Source organism: Postia placenta, assembly GCF_002117355.1.
Source record: "Postia placenta MAD-698-R-SB12 unplaced genomic scaffold POSPLAscaffold_11, whole genome shotgun sequence".
Lineage (NCBI taxonomy): Eukaryota > Fungi > Basidiomycota > Agaricomycetes > Polyporales > Adustoporiaceae > Rhodonia > Rhodonia placenta.
In genome coordinates this window covers 1,140,576-1,153,946 of record NW_020169842.1, presented here as the reverse complement: position 1 = coordinate 1,153,946, position 13,371 = coordinate 1,140,576, and the positions used below count along the sequence as shown (strand labels likewise).

Sequence of the window (13,371 nt, the reverse complement as noted above, 5' to 3'; positions counted from 1 at the left end):
GAGACCCCTGTCTGCATACTACGGACGCTCGATGTAAGAAATTGCCGTATACTGGCTGTGACTACCAGCGGTGTACTACTCGCGTTGACGTTTGTGAAAATCGCTGAATCCCCTTCATGGTTTGCTCGATCGTCACATCCAGCATTTCGCGAAAACGAGTCTGTATACAATTGCGCAAAACGTAAAAACCAACAACTAAATCAGAGGCGCGTAACTACTGACTCGTGATAAGCATACTACACATGGTCCGACTACCATTCCAAATACATCGACAGCTACACCCTTCGACAATGGGCCATCAAGGGCGACGGTAGTCGCGACTAACCCAAAAACATATCGGCCTCCTTATTTCCCCGGCGACCCATGTCGGCCGGTGGCGCCTCGCGCTCTTCATGTATCCTCCACGAACATTCGCCACTATGCAGCGAGCAATGTCGGAGGGCAGATGCCGGCCATGGCGGGATGCTTGAGCGAGACCAGGGACGAGCCATTGCATTTACCCCAGTCCTAACGAAATCAACGCCTCAGAGACGCGCCCGTCAAAGCTGTTCGCCGGATTGCGCCGTCGCGCATCTTCCAGTGCTTTTTTGATATCGTTGGCATTATGTTGCGGCCCAGCCGAAGCCATGGCGTGTGCGCAGAGATATTGTGCAACCTCTTCATCTATCGGCCATCGCGTGGCAGAACAAACATGGAAAAGAACCAATGTAGGCGTTAGCAAACATGTGAGGCGGAACGATCTGCGTACCAGTAGGCTCAGTAGCAGGCAGTCTTGACAAATGCAGCGAGTCACATTCGTGATCTCGACATTCCCCTCCTCCTGGGATTTCATACTGACATATCTGTTTCAATGGATCTGCTAACCAAAATTTCATATGGGCGAGTCTCAGTGTTCGTAAGTCAATAGGTGTGGAAGTTGACGCCGACGAAGGCGTTGACGTTGTGTGCTCATGAGTAGGCATTGACGAAGGACCACCATTTGATAGAGGCTGTTGCTGTCTGCGTAACCGGAGCATGGGGAACCAATCCAGTGGAGATGAGTAAGCTGCAAACTCAGGCGGGTATTCCGTGTTTCGGCCGCGGTCTTGGTTATCATCTTGGCAAACGGAGGCCTGTGAACAGTAATAACAGGTCATGCCCATCAGTACATATCGAGACAATGATCTTTCTCGAACGGAAGATCCATTTAAACAAGGCTGGAGAACGACACGTACCTGAGCCGACGTCTCTGCATGTGTGCTGATGACGCCGACTTCACTCTGTTTGTCACGAGGGAGCGGTGCTTGATGTGAAGTTCCGTTGACCTAAAAGCGAGAACAGGAGGGGAAATAAAGAAAGAAGGCAGGGAGCAACGCATGAAAGTGAATGTAGGTAACGCAAAAAAAGAGTATGTCAATGTCTACTCAAACCAACCGCGATTGCGGAGAAAAAGAAGACTCTTGCCACTTGTTCATATCGAGCCTCTGCAGTCAACACTATGGGTCGGCAGAAAGGAAACGCAAGACGAGGCCAGGAAGATATAGGCGAACACAGAAAACAAGGCAGACGAATGAATTTGGGAAAGGAAGACAGCCAAAACGAGTATAAATCGGACATGTGAGGAAAACAACGCACTTCACGGTGATAGGAATGAAGTAACCACTCGCCTTTGTCGCCCGTGGTAGTGTGTTCGAAAACATTCGAAAGTACATCTGCAGCGGCCCCGAGAAGGCGAAAATCAAAGTCATCAGCACCGAGCCCAGAGAGAGCAAGACAGAGGAGAGAACCAATCGGAGTTGCTGCACTGCTCGTTGGCGCGGAGTTTGGTAATGAGATAGAAAGAGGTATATGTGCTATTCGCGAGGCTTCGGGCGTATTAGAGAGTTGAAAATGGTCGTATTCGAATTCGACGGACCATGCGGCGCTGCAAGAAAAGCTGGGTGTTGTTGATCTTGAGCAGTCCCATTGGAGCTGGTTGAAGAAGATCGCATATGCGCAAGAGAAGCTGATGCCGCAGAATCATCATCCTCCACCTTGACGGCCGGAACAGATACCGCATTGGCCCTGGTGTTGTTCCTCGATGTCGGGGGCGTGGACCTCGTGCCCTTATATCAAACTTGAGTGCTGATAGCTGCGGAGAACGTTTTAGGTAACTCACAGCTATCTTCTTCAACTCTCTCTCGCGCTCGCGCTGAGCGATCATCTCTCGCATCTTCCTGATCTCCTCCTCTTTGGCTTGGAGCGCAGCGGGAGAGAGTCTGCCTGAATGCGTTCCACCGGGAGACACCCTTCTAGTAGCGGCAGTTGGATGTAATGGGATGCTTCGACTCGAAGGTCGTTCGATCCGGACGGAGTCGGGCCGATATGGATTGGATTTGACATCCACCTCTCCCATCTCCTCATCTTCACTGTCGCTTAAGTGGATCACGCATCGGCGTTGCCCACCGAGACCCGCAAATACGGTTGTTTTACGTCTAACAGGCGCCTGATGGTAGGGAGAATTGTAGGAAGCGAAGCCATTCGCCAACTGCGTACGGGATGAGGCAGGTTCCATGTCGACGAAATCCGCCGCCACGGGGCGCTTGGTGCCACGACGTGAAGGTGCCACATTTGTGCTCGCCTTAGCCTGCTCTGTGCTGAGGCCAGGCACGACGTCCACATCCATGTCACTCTCGTTCGGAGGCGTAATCTGGGATGGCGAACGCACAAGTTCACGAGGCGGCGAAGAGTCGGAAGCGGCAGCAGAAGGAGCGCGCGCATCAGAGGAGACGGGTACAGTGCGTACGAACGATATCGCCGGCTGCGAGGTGAACGAAGACGACGCAGAAAGACCAGGAATCGGTTCGTCCACATCCATGTCGTCAAAAGAACTCAGTCGCGATGGTGGACTGGGTGCCTTGCTCGTCTCTGTTGAGGGCCCGATAGTCTTCAGAAAGTCTTCAACCGTTTTCGTTGGAATCGGCTCCACATCCATCTTCACGTCCTGCGGCTCGGGGGGAGCAGGCATCGCTGGGGTCGCTGTTGAAGATGTACTTGCGCTTGACGACACTAGCGCTTGCTGTCTCGCCTTACGAGAGGTGAGAACCGCCTTGCGAGCCAGGAGCTCCTGGCGTCGCTGCTGCTCCATATCTAGCAGGTTAGGTGTGGGCGCGTTGCCAGGAACAAAAGGAGTCGCAGCTGCTGACAAGGACTGGGGGGCAACTTCGGTGGCCTTAGTTGAAGAATGATTAGGTATCTGATCACTACGAGGGGCGGACTCGTTCTGCTGAGCATAGACGGATACAGTATCTAATCGTTGGGCTGAGGTGGACATGATTGTGGAGGGCATAGACGGTGGTGGTTCGTAGCGCGGAATGCCCGTAGTATCAAGGTTCTGGGGAAGGCGCAGGTTAAGTTCTACGAACACGTAGTAGACGATTTCTCGACTGAGGCCACAATCAACCAGATACTCAGGAGGGACGCCCCAACCAAGCAGATCCAGGACAATGTCTTTGGCCATGTCGTATTGTTCCTGCGTCACTGTGAAAAAAAAAACAAGAATGAGACGAATCAATACATTCATAATCGAAGACCTACTAGCTAATCCGGGCCGAACGTGGTTCGCATCGATGACAAACGGATATGTATCCCATGACAATTGCATCGACATCGAGGACGTCGAAACAACGCTGCTTGCTGGCTCGGAAGCTTTCGGGGAGATAGCTGTTCCAGTCCTGATGGGTGGCAATTTTGGCGGTGCAGGCAGTTTGTTGCTTTCTTTGATAGGTGGCTTCACATCGGCCAGGAGCCCTAGTTTGGGTTGCACAACCGGGGTTGCTGGAGGCTCCGAGTCGCTGATCTCGCCCTCCTCTCTTGCCTGGGCGTCATCCTCGTCCTTGGGCTCCGTCTTGACCGTGACCGATACTGATGGCGCTGTTGTGTCCGATGAAGCGATAGAAGACGCACCAGCAGGCTCGTCTTGACCATAGTCTAGTTCAAAACTCTGGGAAGGCACAGCCGCTGAACGAGATAGGGTATCGGGCAGTGTTCCTTGCTTGCGACGCTTAGATTTCAAAGTCATAAGTGCAGCAGCCCTAAGAGATGCTGTCGGATCGTCAGCTGCCGTAGATGAGGCCGCATCCTGTGCAGTCGTTGGGCCTGACATTGCAATAAGAGACAAGGAACCAATGTTGCCACAAGCTTAGAGGATGAAGGGAAGGGTCAAGATGGGAAACCACGCCAAGCGCACGCATGACACGCGCACGGACCACATGTGGCCCAGTTCTTCATTCTTCCTAATTGGTAGAAACTTACCCCAGACTTGCAAAAATAAATCAGACATTGTGGGTGTGGCTTTGCAGTGCTAAGGCACAGCCGAGGAAATTGATATTGATTCCACACTGTATCCGGCTCTACAATGCGCTCCTTTACATTCGATGCTCTTCTTGAGGCAAGCTCGACTCGTAGACTTGGATAGACTTCAGACCTTCGTAGGCTCATCTGGGAAATCTGCAACTCTCCTAGGCTTGGCACAGGTTTAAGCCTACACGTACAGTGAGGACTTCTATAGCTACATAGACGCTTGGCTGGTTTCGGCCTGTCGCAGCTGTTGACTAGTCAGTATACGCAGATCAAGAGACATCCACCGAGGTATATACATGCAAGCGTATCGCTCCTTCATGCGAGCGATTCAACAGGCAATAGGTCAAGCTTCAAGAGTCAGGACGCGCGGGTTTGTGGCGGGTGTGGTGACGCGCCCGTGTGAGAAGCGTGCTGCGCCGCGTAGTGCGACGAACTGCCTGGATGCTGACATGAACGCTTCCCAAGTACAGTCCTAGTTCGACGTCGCTTAGACTGCGAGCGGACAACCAAGGACGAACCCCACATCGTCCTTCAGAGCAAAAGCTCTCAGTGACCAAGAAAAAGCCCTTGGCACGCAGACATAGGTATGGGATTCTCATGCATCTCAATTGTCCCTGGAGTTGGCTTACATGTGTCCAGTCAGCCTGCGAGATGACGTCCGCGAACCGAGCGTTACAGGTGTATGATATTTGCGTCGAAGTCGTCAAGTACGCCTGCTTCTTGTACCCGGCCGCTGACAACGCCAGCGCGATGTCTTTCACGGACTGGGACTTCGGATCGAACGACAGAACGCTCGCACGACTCGCACGAACGAATCGAACGTTCTGTGAGCCTGCCCTGGATGCCTTATGGAGTGAATTGAATACTTTGAACCATTTGCTGAAGATATTGCGAAGCTCTTACGAGGAAAGGGCCATCGTAGGGCGTCCGGACAAGCCATGTGTATGTACCGAAGCGTCTTACCCTACTTGCTGCGTGACGTGCTGACAATCGCGGGTGATGTAGATGCTTAACGAGAACATTCATCAACGTGCGTGCTACGACTCGAGTGTTACGCATATCGTGTCCGTTCCCTCTCCATAGGGAATATTCTCACCTCTGTCCACCCCTCGGTCTATCCAATACTCGCGCAAGCAACCCAAAGACGCGTGCTATTTCCTCGCCTGACCACGCTCGAGTTTAACAAAGACAGGGTTATGGACTATGCCAGTATGCACTTCATTGCTCCATTGCTGGTGTCAACTACACTCCAAAAATTGGAACTCGCCTTACCTAAACCGCCGCGGTCAGAGATCACGCGGGACAATCTCTATGACATGCCCTCCGGGCCTGACGCAGTCGACCGAGAGGAAGTCGTGTCTAAGACCCTGGACCCTTTCAGCGTTGGCTGTCGGGAGTCACTCGTCCTTATCGTCGATACGGGCATGCAGCCTCTACCTTCCATGCGCCCGATCGCCAAATTCCAAAACCTTCAGACACTGGACGTCCGTTGCATTTCGGTCGCTGACGTCTTACGCTACGGATCCGAGATACCCACGCTCACGTCACTCAGCGTCATGCTCGTCTATGACCCGGCGGATGCTATGCAGTCGCAACCTGCTGTACAAACACAACCTGCTGCACAACCGCAGCCTGCTGCACAACCGCAACCCGCTACACAGCCGCAACCCTTGCCGTCCACATGTTTCTCCAAACCCCAGTCGCTTACCGTCACTGGCCGGGACTCGGAGGTAGTGAAGCTCATCGGAGGCCTTTCTCGCACGACGCTGCCATATCTGCACATCACAGTGGACCTTCAGCTTCCGCCTGACGGCAATGCATTCAGCGCTGCATTAGCTGCGAAATGTGCTACGATGACAGCACTACGAGGAATATCAATCTACTATCGCTCCCCTCAGGATCACCCCCTCTTAGGATCTCTCTTCAGCAATGTCGTACCCCTGCTGAGTCTGCATAATCTCGAAGACGTTACAATATCCTTCATCTCAGCAGCCTTGGATGTTACAGACGACGACATGCAAATGCTCGCTACTGCATGGTCAAAATTGAGGGTCCTGACGCTCTCCTGGGATGTTTTCGACAGGGAGGTGCAGTTGACGCCGACATCGACATCTCTTCTTGGATTCGCTCGTAGATGCCCTCAGCTTCGCAAGCTCGGCCTCAGTTATGTAGATCTGACCGACGTTGGGGAACCGGCTTCGTGGCCATCCGCCTCTCATTCCTTACAGCAGCTCGATGTTGAGTTTGGATATGATGATGATTACGCCGGACTAATCCAACAAGAATTAGATCCTGAGACGACCGCGAAATTCCTCAATTGTGTTTTTCCAACAGTGAAGCTAAGTCACAGCATATTCGACAGGCTCAAGAACTACGCGGATGTGTTAGGCGCAGCCTGGGAGGCGCTACAGCAAGAGAGAAAAACAGTTGTACAGGAAGTGATCGGGTGAAATTTTGACCAATTTTCATTGGTATCTATGAACGCGGTACCAGTGCATGGAAAGCGAGATGTAGTTACTAGATGGTATGACCTCGACGCGCGAGATTTAATTATTAGACACGATCAGATCAAGATCGACTCGCACGTTCCTTCCTGAGCAATAATAAGTACCGAGTACCCGCGTCTGACCAACTAGTTCACTTCTCGCACTCGCTTATAATCTGCAAAAACTGACAAACCTCAGCCTAACCCCTGAAAGCAACGAGAATAACGTGTCTGCATGATGGTAACTACCACACACTATTCGGTATGTCTGCAAACATCACTCTGTGCAGACAAGTAGATATAGACAGGCTTCCATGCGAACAGGTAGAATCCGGTTTCTTTGCACAGGATAACCCATCCGCGATCCCGGCGATCATAGGTGCGGTAAGTCAGCTATACCTATTGACCTTTATCGCGCCGTTTGCCACACACGGTTCAGCTTGAATACTGTAAATGAGAGGGATGTCCTCACAGACTCATGGTCTTCTGGTGTAGCTTCCCCCCCGCTTCGGACTTTTGGACGACTCGCCTGAGCGATGGCAGAGATTCAAGGACCGCATCGACTCACTAAACAGCAATGCGCCGCACGGTACTTCATACAAAGTCTTCTTCCTAGGAAGACACGGGCAAGGATTTCGTGAGTAGTCTGATATTTAACGATTGCCATACCTTACGGTGATACCTCTTCAGACAATGTCGCGGAGGAAAAGTACGGTACACAGGTATGCCATGAGTGACTCCTAACATTGAGGCCATGACCACTACTCATACACCACAAGGCATGGGACGAGTTGAGTACTTCTACAAACATCTCAATCAAGGCTGCTCACTGTTTTACCGATCTACAGTTACTACTCCAAACTCTACGGCGATTCCGAGATTACCTGGGGCCCCGACCCTCTTCTGACACCCCTCGGCATAAATCAAGCGGAGGCAGCACGTAACGCATGGCTCGCCGAACTGACATACGGTATTTGCCGGCCCGGGCGCTGCTACGCGAGCCCGCTGCATCGAGCATTGAGTACATGGGAGCTCACGTTCGGCGGCGACGACATCCTTCAGCCAGAAAAGAAGAAGGTGATGGTACTCGAGGTCGGCCTTGCACGTTACATCGAGAGAGTGAGGCATGCTCACCGTGTTCGTGGTGTTTGGTGTTTGTAGAACCTGCGCGAGGAGCACGGTGTGCACACATGCGACATGCGTGACCCTCTCTCCGCTATCCAACGCAATTTCCCTCCGCCTCTATACTCCTTTGAGCCTGGATTCTCCGAGGAAGACCTCATCTGGCAGCCCGATGTGCGCGAGACAAAGGAACACATCAAGAGAAGAGCACATGCAGTTCTAGATAAGATTTTCGGCGAGGCAGAAGAGCTATGTACGTATTTAAGCATCTCATCATCTCGCAGGATTTTAAGGCTGTGTGGACTTTATGGAACGACTAGACATCTCAGTCACTGCTCATGGCGGGATAATCAATGGCTTCTTGGCAGCAATGGGCCGCCCTCCTTATGGTCTTCCTACCGGTGGTGCGTGGAAATGGCTCTGCGCGTGAAAGAGGTGCTGAGTGTGGTTGGCTGCAGGTGTCTTACCTCTTGTGATTCGCTGCGAAACCTTGCAACATACTGTTTGACGAACACGATACCTGGTAATAATCGAGGGGGACACAACACAACATACATTCGCGGATATGGAGATTACCCAAGACAAGTAGGACTGTACGCTGGAGGGTATCCGGCTAAATCCCCATATTTTGGAAGTGTATGTGGACGTATGATCATCAGAGTTTGTGTGCGGATAACAACGTGATGCACGATCGACAAGATCTGCAAATCGACGCGCTTGCAACTCAAGATTTGTTATGTGCGCAGAACTCTTCCTTCAACCGCGACGCTTCCTCACCCTCCAAATCGCTCCTTCATGTACTCCTCGAAAGTCGCCCGCTTCACCTCCGGGAACAGGTCCCAATGGCAGTCCCACCGCGACCGGCGGAACGTCCCTGACCCCTGTATGCTCTTCACCACGAAGTAGAAATCGACGGGGATATTCGAGTTCGATGCGATCTCCGAGGGTGCCTCTTCGGGGTGCGCAACGAGGCGGTGCGCGTCCTGCTCCGAAAAATATCGCACGCTGACCTTGCGCCCCTTGGCGTACTTGCGGAACAGCTCAACGAGTGCGTTCTGGGAGAGCGTCTCGCTCGGAAAGTTGAGGTGTTTGTTGGCGGAAAGTGCGGGCCTGCTGAGAGACGCGACGACGTAGTTCGCAATATCTTGCATACAAGACCAGTCCGCAGGTGCGTTGCCGTCGCCGACAACGGGAACCTCATAAGACTCCTGGTCTCGGGCCCAAGGGCACCAGAAGGGCTCTGGCTCCTGTAGAAGATTAGTGGGTGTTAATACTCTCGAAAATGGGATCTTTACTTGATCATAGAGGTCGCCAGCGCCGATAAAGGTATATTCTATCTTTCCTGTCTCTACTGCTGGATTCAGTTTCAGGTGGATCGCAAAACGCTCCTTCTCGTCCCACAGCTATGATGCATGGCGCGTGTCACTACAATGTCGAAGCGCAAGGGGCAACAGTCTTACAGGCATGACACGAGCTCCAGGGTCCCCTGGTGCTCTGTAGGCTTGATGAAACCCATATTCGGAAGGGTAAAATCGCCGCACGCCTGTTCAATGGTTCTGACATCAGCGACCGACCTGAAAGCTCAGAGGTGTAGCGACTGACCGGTCTCTATGGCTGCATCGAGAATAGCATATTGCGATGCAACGCCAGGGCCATTCAGAACAGTAATAATGGCGTCGACGCCTTGCAGTTTGTCCACGAGGGCCGCACCGCCCTTGGGATAGTCGACCTCGACGGATTTCAGCTGTGAATAGGACTGCAACAAGGACTTGTCGAGCGATTTTCCGGGACGCATGAATGCGATGACCGTAGGTTTGTACTTGTCCACGGGTGGATTGAGGAGAGCTTTGAGGACGGCGCTCCCCAGCATGCCAGTCGCGCCGAAGAGGGCGATGGTGTTGAAAGGAGCAATGCTGTTCGTGGTCATAACTTGAAGATGTGTACTGGAGCATAGGATGTCTCGATGCTACCTTTTATACTCGGAAACTGTGACAGGCATGAGGCACTCACGTAAGTGATGTCGTCATGTGGATCTAGTTCAGGATGAAATGGGGTATCCTTGGGCTCGTTCTGCTGCTCGAAACACCGTCATTGTCTTTGAACAACTGAAGCTGTACATACAATGTATACGCGCTGTAAACAAAGTGGGCCCACTCGTTCTGCGAAGATGCGTTGCTAAGTGGACCCACTCGTGTCGCGATGAGTTGCTAAGTGCCAAGTGGACCCCACTCGTTCTGCGAAGGTGAGTTGCTATTGATCCCACGGGTCGGGGAGAGTGAGGTATGTGCATATAGGGAAATCATGATGTGGTATAGATCTGTTTTGAGTTTAAGCCCTTGGACAACTAGGAAGGCTCGATCCAACCAGAGAGAAAGCCAAACAGCGCGGTGAACGGAATAAAGCATGCCCACGCTTTGCAGGAGCTTTCGTGTAGTAAGTCATCTGCATCGCTACTGATACGACCATCATGACAGTTGAAGGAAAGCACTGCTGCTCTTACATCTGCAAGCTGCCTCGGTCCTGATACTGCTCAGGATAACCGTTGTCAAGGAGGACGGCGGGGTGATGCGCCATCAGCCCCGCCTTACAACCACGGACCAGGACCACGTGTTCATGTCATGGACGATGCCATTTTTGGAAACCAGGATCACTTTGGCGAGGATGAGGCGAGGGGTTGAAGAGCCCGCTGCCGGTGCGGGGACCTGCGAGGCTCTCTCTCCTGTCCTCCAGCCGCAGCGTCCTCAATATCGTTGCCTGCTCGCGCTCGCTGCCCAATATGATGTCGCTCATGATCTACGCTTTATCTTGCTTCATTGCATCTGCTCATGCTATACCCCTGCTCGTGCTCCATAAGGAGCGCGACGTAGTCGCCCCGCCTATCATTAGTCCCGCCGCCGGTACCATTTGGCATGTCGGCGAGACGCAGACGGTGACATGGTGCGGCCGTTGCCCTCGAAGACTGACGCGTTGAGATCTCATATGTACTTGCACCTTGCAGGAACACATCTTCAATTCCGTCCTCGGTCAATATCACGAATTCTGTTGGACAAATTGTTTTGGGGTATTCGACATGGCACAACGAGAACCTGATGTTTGGTACGCGATCTTCCTACGGAAGCTATCTCTGTTGTACTCATATACATGAACAGACAGCCCGCTCGCCTCCAACTTCCCCATCGAGGCGGGCAAAGTCTCGTTTGTGGTCCCTGACGTTCCGACTCGCGACAACTACATCGTCTGCTGTAAGCTTTCGTTCCTACCTTCCACATTCCTATCACTCATTCGACGCTTGCCAGTGTTCGGCGACTCCGGCGACATCAGCGGGAATTTCACCATCATTGGCTCATCGGCCTCATCGGCCTCTTCCGCTACCGCCGCAACAAGTAGCACTGCTGCTGCCTCTTCCGGTGTGTTGGCTGCGTCGTCGAGCACAGCTTCTTCTTCAGCCACGTCGTCCGTCAGCGTCGTACTCACGACTGAGGTAGTGACGTCCATGTCCGTAACGACTGTGCCCGGCTCCAGCACCGTCGCCGCGAGCTCGCCTGTGTCGAGCCCTGACGGCCCATCTGCGGCTACTACCCTCACCGCGTCTAACCCACCATCTACGGAATCCCCGAGTGCGGGCGACCCTCCGTCGAGTCCATCGGTCAGTGGGGAAAATCCGGCATCGTCCAGCTCGGCGTCATCGTCATCATCGGGCACTACTTCTGGCAACGCTGCGACCGGTGCCGCATTCTCCTGGAAGGCTTCCAATGGCTTCGTGTACTCGTCGACTTTGGGAGTTGTGTTCGCGTTGGCTGCGCTACTATTATGACGGGACCTCGGTGAATGATAATAATTCCCGGGTTACCCCGGCTGTACAATTCATGACGCTCTACTCTACCGTTGCAGCACCTTATTCCTGTCATGATTTCATGTCTGTGCTTCATGTCCATTCGCCGTTCGATGCTACCGTACTTGCATCCATCACACCCATATCATCAGTAATCTGGACCTTGCATAGTGTTCCGCGACTTCACGCCATGTAGTTATGTCGTGTCATTGTCAATTGACCTTTCCATGCATCCTTTCACATCGTGTGGCTGCACGCAAGCGTTTCTCGATGTGGTCATCCTATAGTCCCACGGCCGTCTTTGAACCCTATTCCTGCGTGCGCATAACACCACATAGGTCGACGCGTCTGTGGCCTCCGGGAATGCGCCGCGATTGTCTCGTACCCATCCCCCCGTATCCGCACCCACCACCGCGAAAAGGGGGTCTGGGGCAGTTAGATAGGCGCACCCCCCTGGATTAAGCGCCCTACAAGCGCCGGGTTATAACGGTCACAGTAGGCTTCTGGTACCTAGAAATGATGCGATCTTTGATCGCGTTCCAAATCCGGTGCTCACACCTAGCAGGTCGTGCTCGAGACTGGTGGACGCTACATTGTGGTCTGCCACAGAATCTCAAGTTTACTTGTTTCAAGCATCTTATATAAGCCTCACATACTATATCCACCAGCAACCTAAGTATTTAATGAGATATACCCCTCCAGTAACATCATGAGAATGCCACAGATACTGAAAGGAGAAGTTGCAGCTTTCATCATGATGCTTTCCACAAGATACTTCATTTGGTCATAGACTTACAGGCTGAGTTTTGCATAGATATTTTTTGTGTGGCCTTTCAAGTATTTTACAAGCTCGGGTATGCCTTTGTTGACACTTCCTCGAACACGACCTGCTAGGTGTGAGTACCGGATTTGGAACGCGATCAAAGATCGCATCATTTCTAGGTACCAGAAGCCTACTGTGACCGTTATAACCCGGCGCTTGTAGGGCGCTTAATCCAGGGGGGTGCGCCTATCTAACTGCCCCAGACCCCCTTTTCGCGGTGGTGGGGTGCGGATACGGGGGGATGGGTACGAGACAACGCCGCGACTTTGTTGCAACGTTCATTATACTTGATTGAAAATAGTTCTCATGTCGCGCAGAATGTGGTACATGTTGTTTGTCTTTGTCTTGAGAGCCTTCCCACATGCTGAAACGCGCACACGTCCAAGGCCTGTCGAGTCTGGTTGCCAAGCCTGCAGAGGAGTGGACGGTGGTTATTCAAGACAAACACTGCATTCTGCTCGACGCGGAAATCATTTTACACACTGTAAGTCGTACTGAATGTCATCCGGGGACCACAAGGGCCAGTACATTGAGATTAACTTCTTAAAAATCATTGATCTAACAATCTCATATATATGTCGAGCAACGATATTATCAAGAGGATCATAAGGTGTTTATTGACTTTTGACTAGTAGTGTACCAGCATTGAACAACTACAATACCCGAAAACCACGAGTATGGGAGAGGTACAATAGAGCACACTACACATAACCGCTAGGGTACACGGGCTCTTCGCCACAGCGCTAGGGGAGCAGCTTAGCATAAATACGCAGGAAGCCAGAGGCCGCG

General features: G+C 52.4%; 5 protein-coding genes across 5 annotated transcripts; 2 read left to right on the top strand and 3 right to left on the bottom strand.

Annotated features, from left to right (window-relative positions):
- Positions 1-144: 144 nt before the first annotated feature.
- On the bottom strand, positions 145-4,300 carry POSPLADRAFT_1067024 (hypothetical protein; the record flags this gene model as incomplete). The annotated part of the gene is made up of 9 exons (XM_024482136.1): positions 145-663; positions 940-1,112; positions 1,215-1,304; positions 1,615-1,691; positions 1,895-2,110; positions 2,138-3,498; positions 3,556-3,891; positions 3,925-4,116; positions 4,273-4,300. 9 exons carry the CDS (start codon positions 4,298-4,300, stop codon positions 497-499), a joined length of 2,640 nt encoding a protein of 879 aa, XP_024336794.1. The 3' UTR covers positions 145-496.
- Positions 4,301-5,070: 770 nt separating this feature from the next.
- On the top strand, positions 5,071-6,770 carry POSPLADRAFT_1048442 (hypothetical protein; the record flags this gene model as incomplete). The annotated part of the gene is made up of 2 exons (XM_024479514.1): positions 5,071-5,262; positions 5,370-6,770. 2 exons carry the CDS (start codon positions 5,071-5,073, stop codon positions 6,768-6,770), a joined length of 1,593 nt encoding a protein of 530 aa, XP_024336793.1.
- A 299-nt stretch (positions 6,771-7,069) lies between these two features.
- Positions 7,070-8,357, top strand: POSPLADRAFT_1059292 (hypothetical protein; the record flags this gene model as incomplete). Its single annotated transcript, XM_024481139.1, has 7 exons — positions 7,070-7,189; positions 7,301-7,442; positions 7,496-7,527; positions 7,585-7,595; positions 7,654-7,897; positions 7,967-8,180; positions 8,248-8,357. The coding sequence occupies 7 exons, from the start codon at positions 7,070-7,072 to the stop codon at positions 8,355-8,357; spliced, it is 873 nt and encodes a 290-aa protein (XP_024336792.1).
- A 343-nt stretch (positions 8,358-8,700) lies between these two features.
- POSPLADRAFT_1149371 (hypothetical protein) lies at positions 8,701-9,854 on the bottom strand (the record flags this gene model as incomplete). Its single annotated transcript, XM_024486294.1, has 3 exons — positions 8,701-9,330; positions 9,388-9,470; positions 9,530-9,854. 3 exons carry the CDS (start codon positions 9,852-9,854, stop codon positions 8,701-8,703), a joined length of 1,038 nt encoding a protein of 345 aa, XP_024336791.1.
- An 873-nt stretch (positions 9,855-10,727) lies between these two features.
- On the bottom strand, positions 10,728-13,112 carry POSPLADRAFT_1048439 (hypothetical protein; the record flags this gene model as incomplete). The annotated part of the gene is made up of 5 exons (XM_024479513.1): positions 10,728-10,966; positions 11,188-11,700; positions 11,885-11,940; positions 12,960-12,992; positions 13,066-13,112. The coding sequence occupies 5 exons, from the start codon at positions 13,110-13,112 to the stop codon at positions 10,728-10,730; spliced, it is 888 nt and encodes a 295-aa protein (XP_024336790.1).
- Between the last annotated feature and the right edge of the window lie 259 nt (positions 13,113-13,371).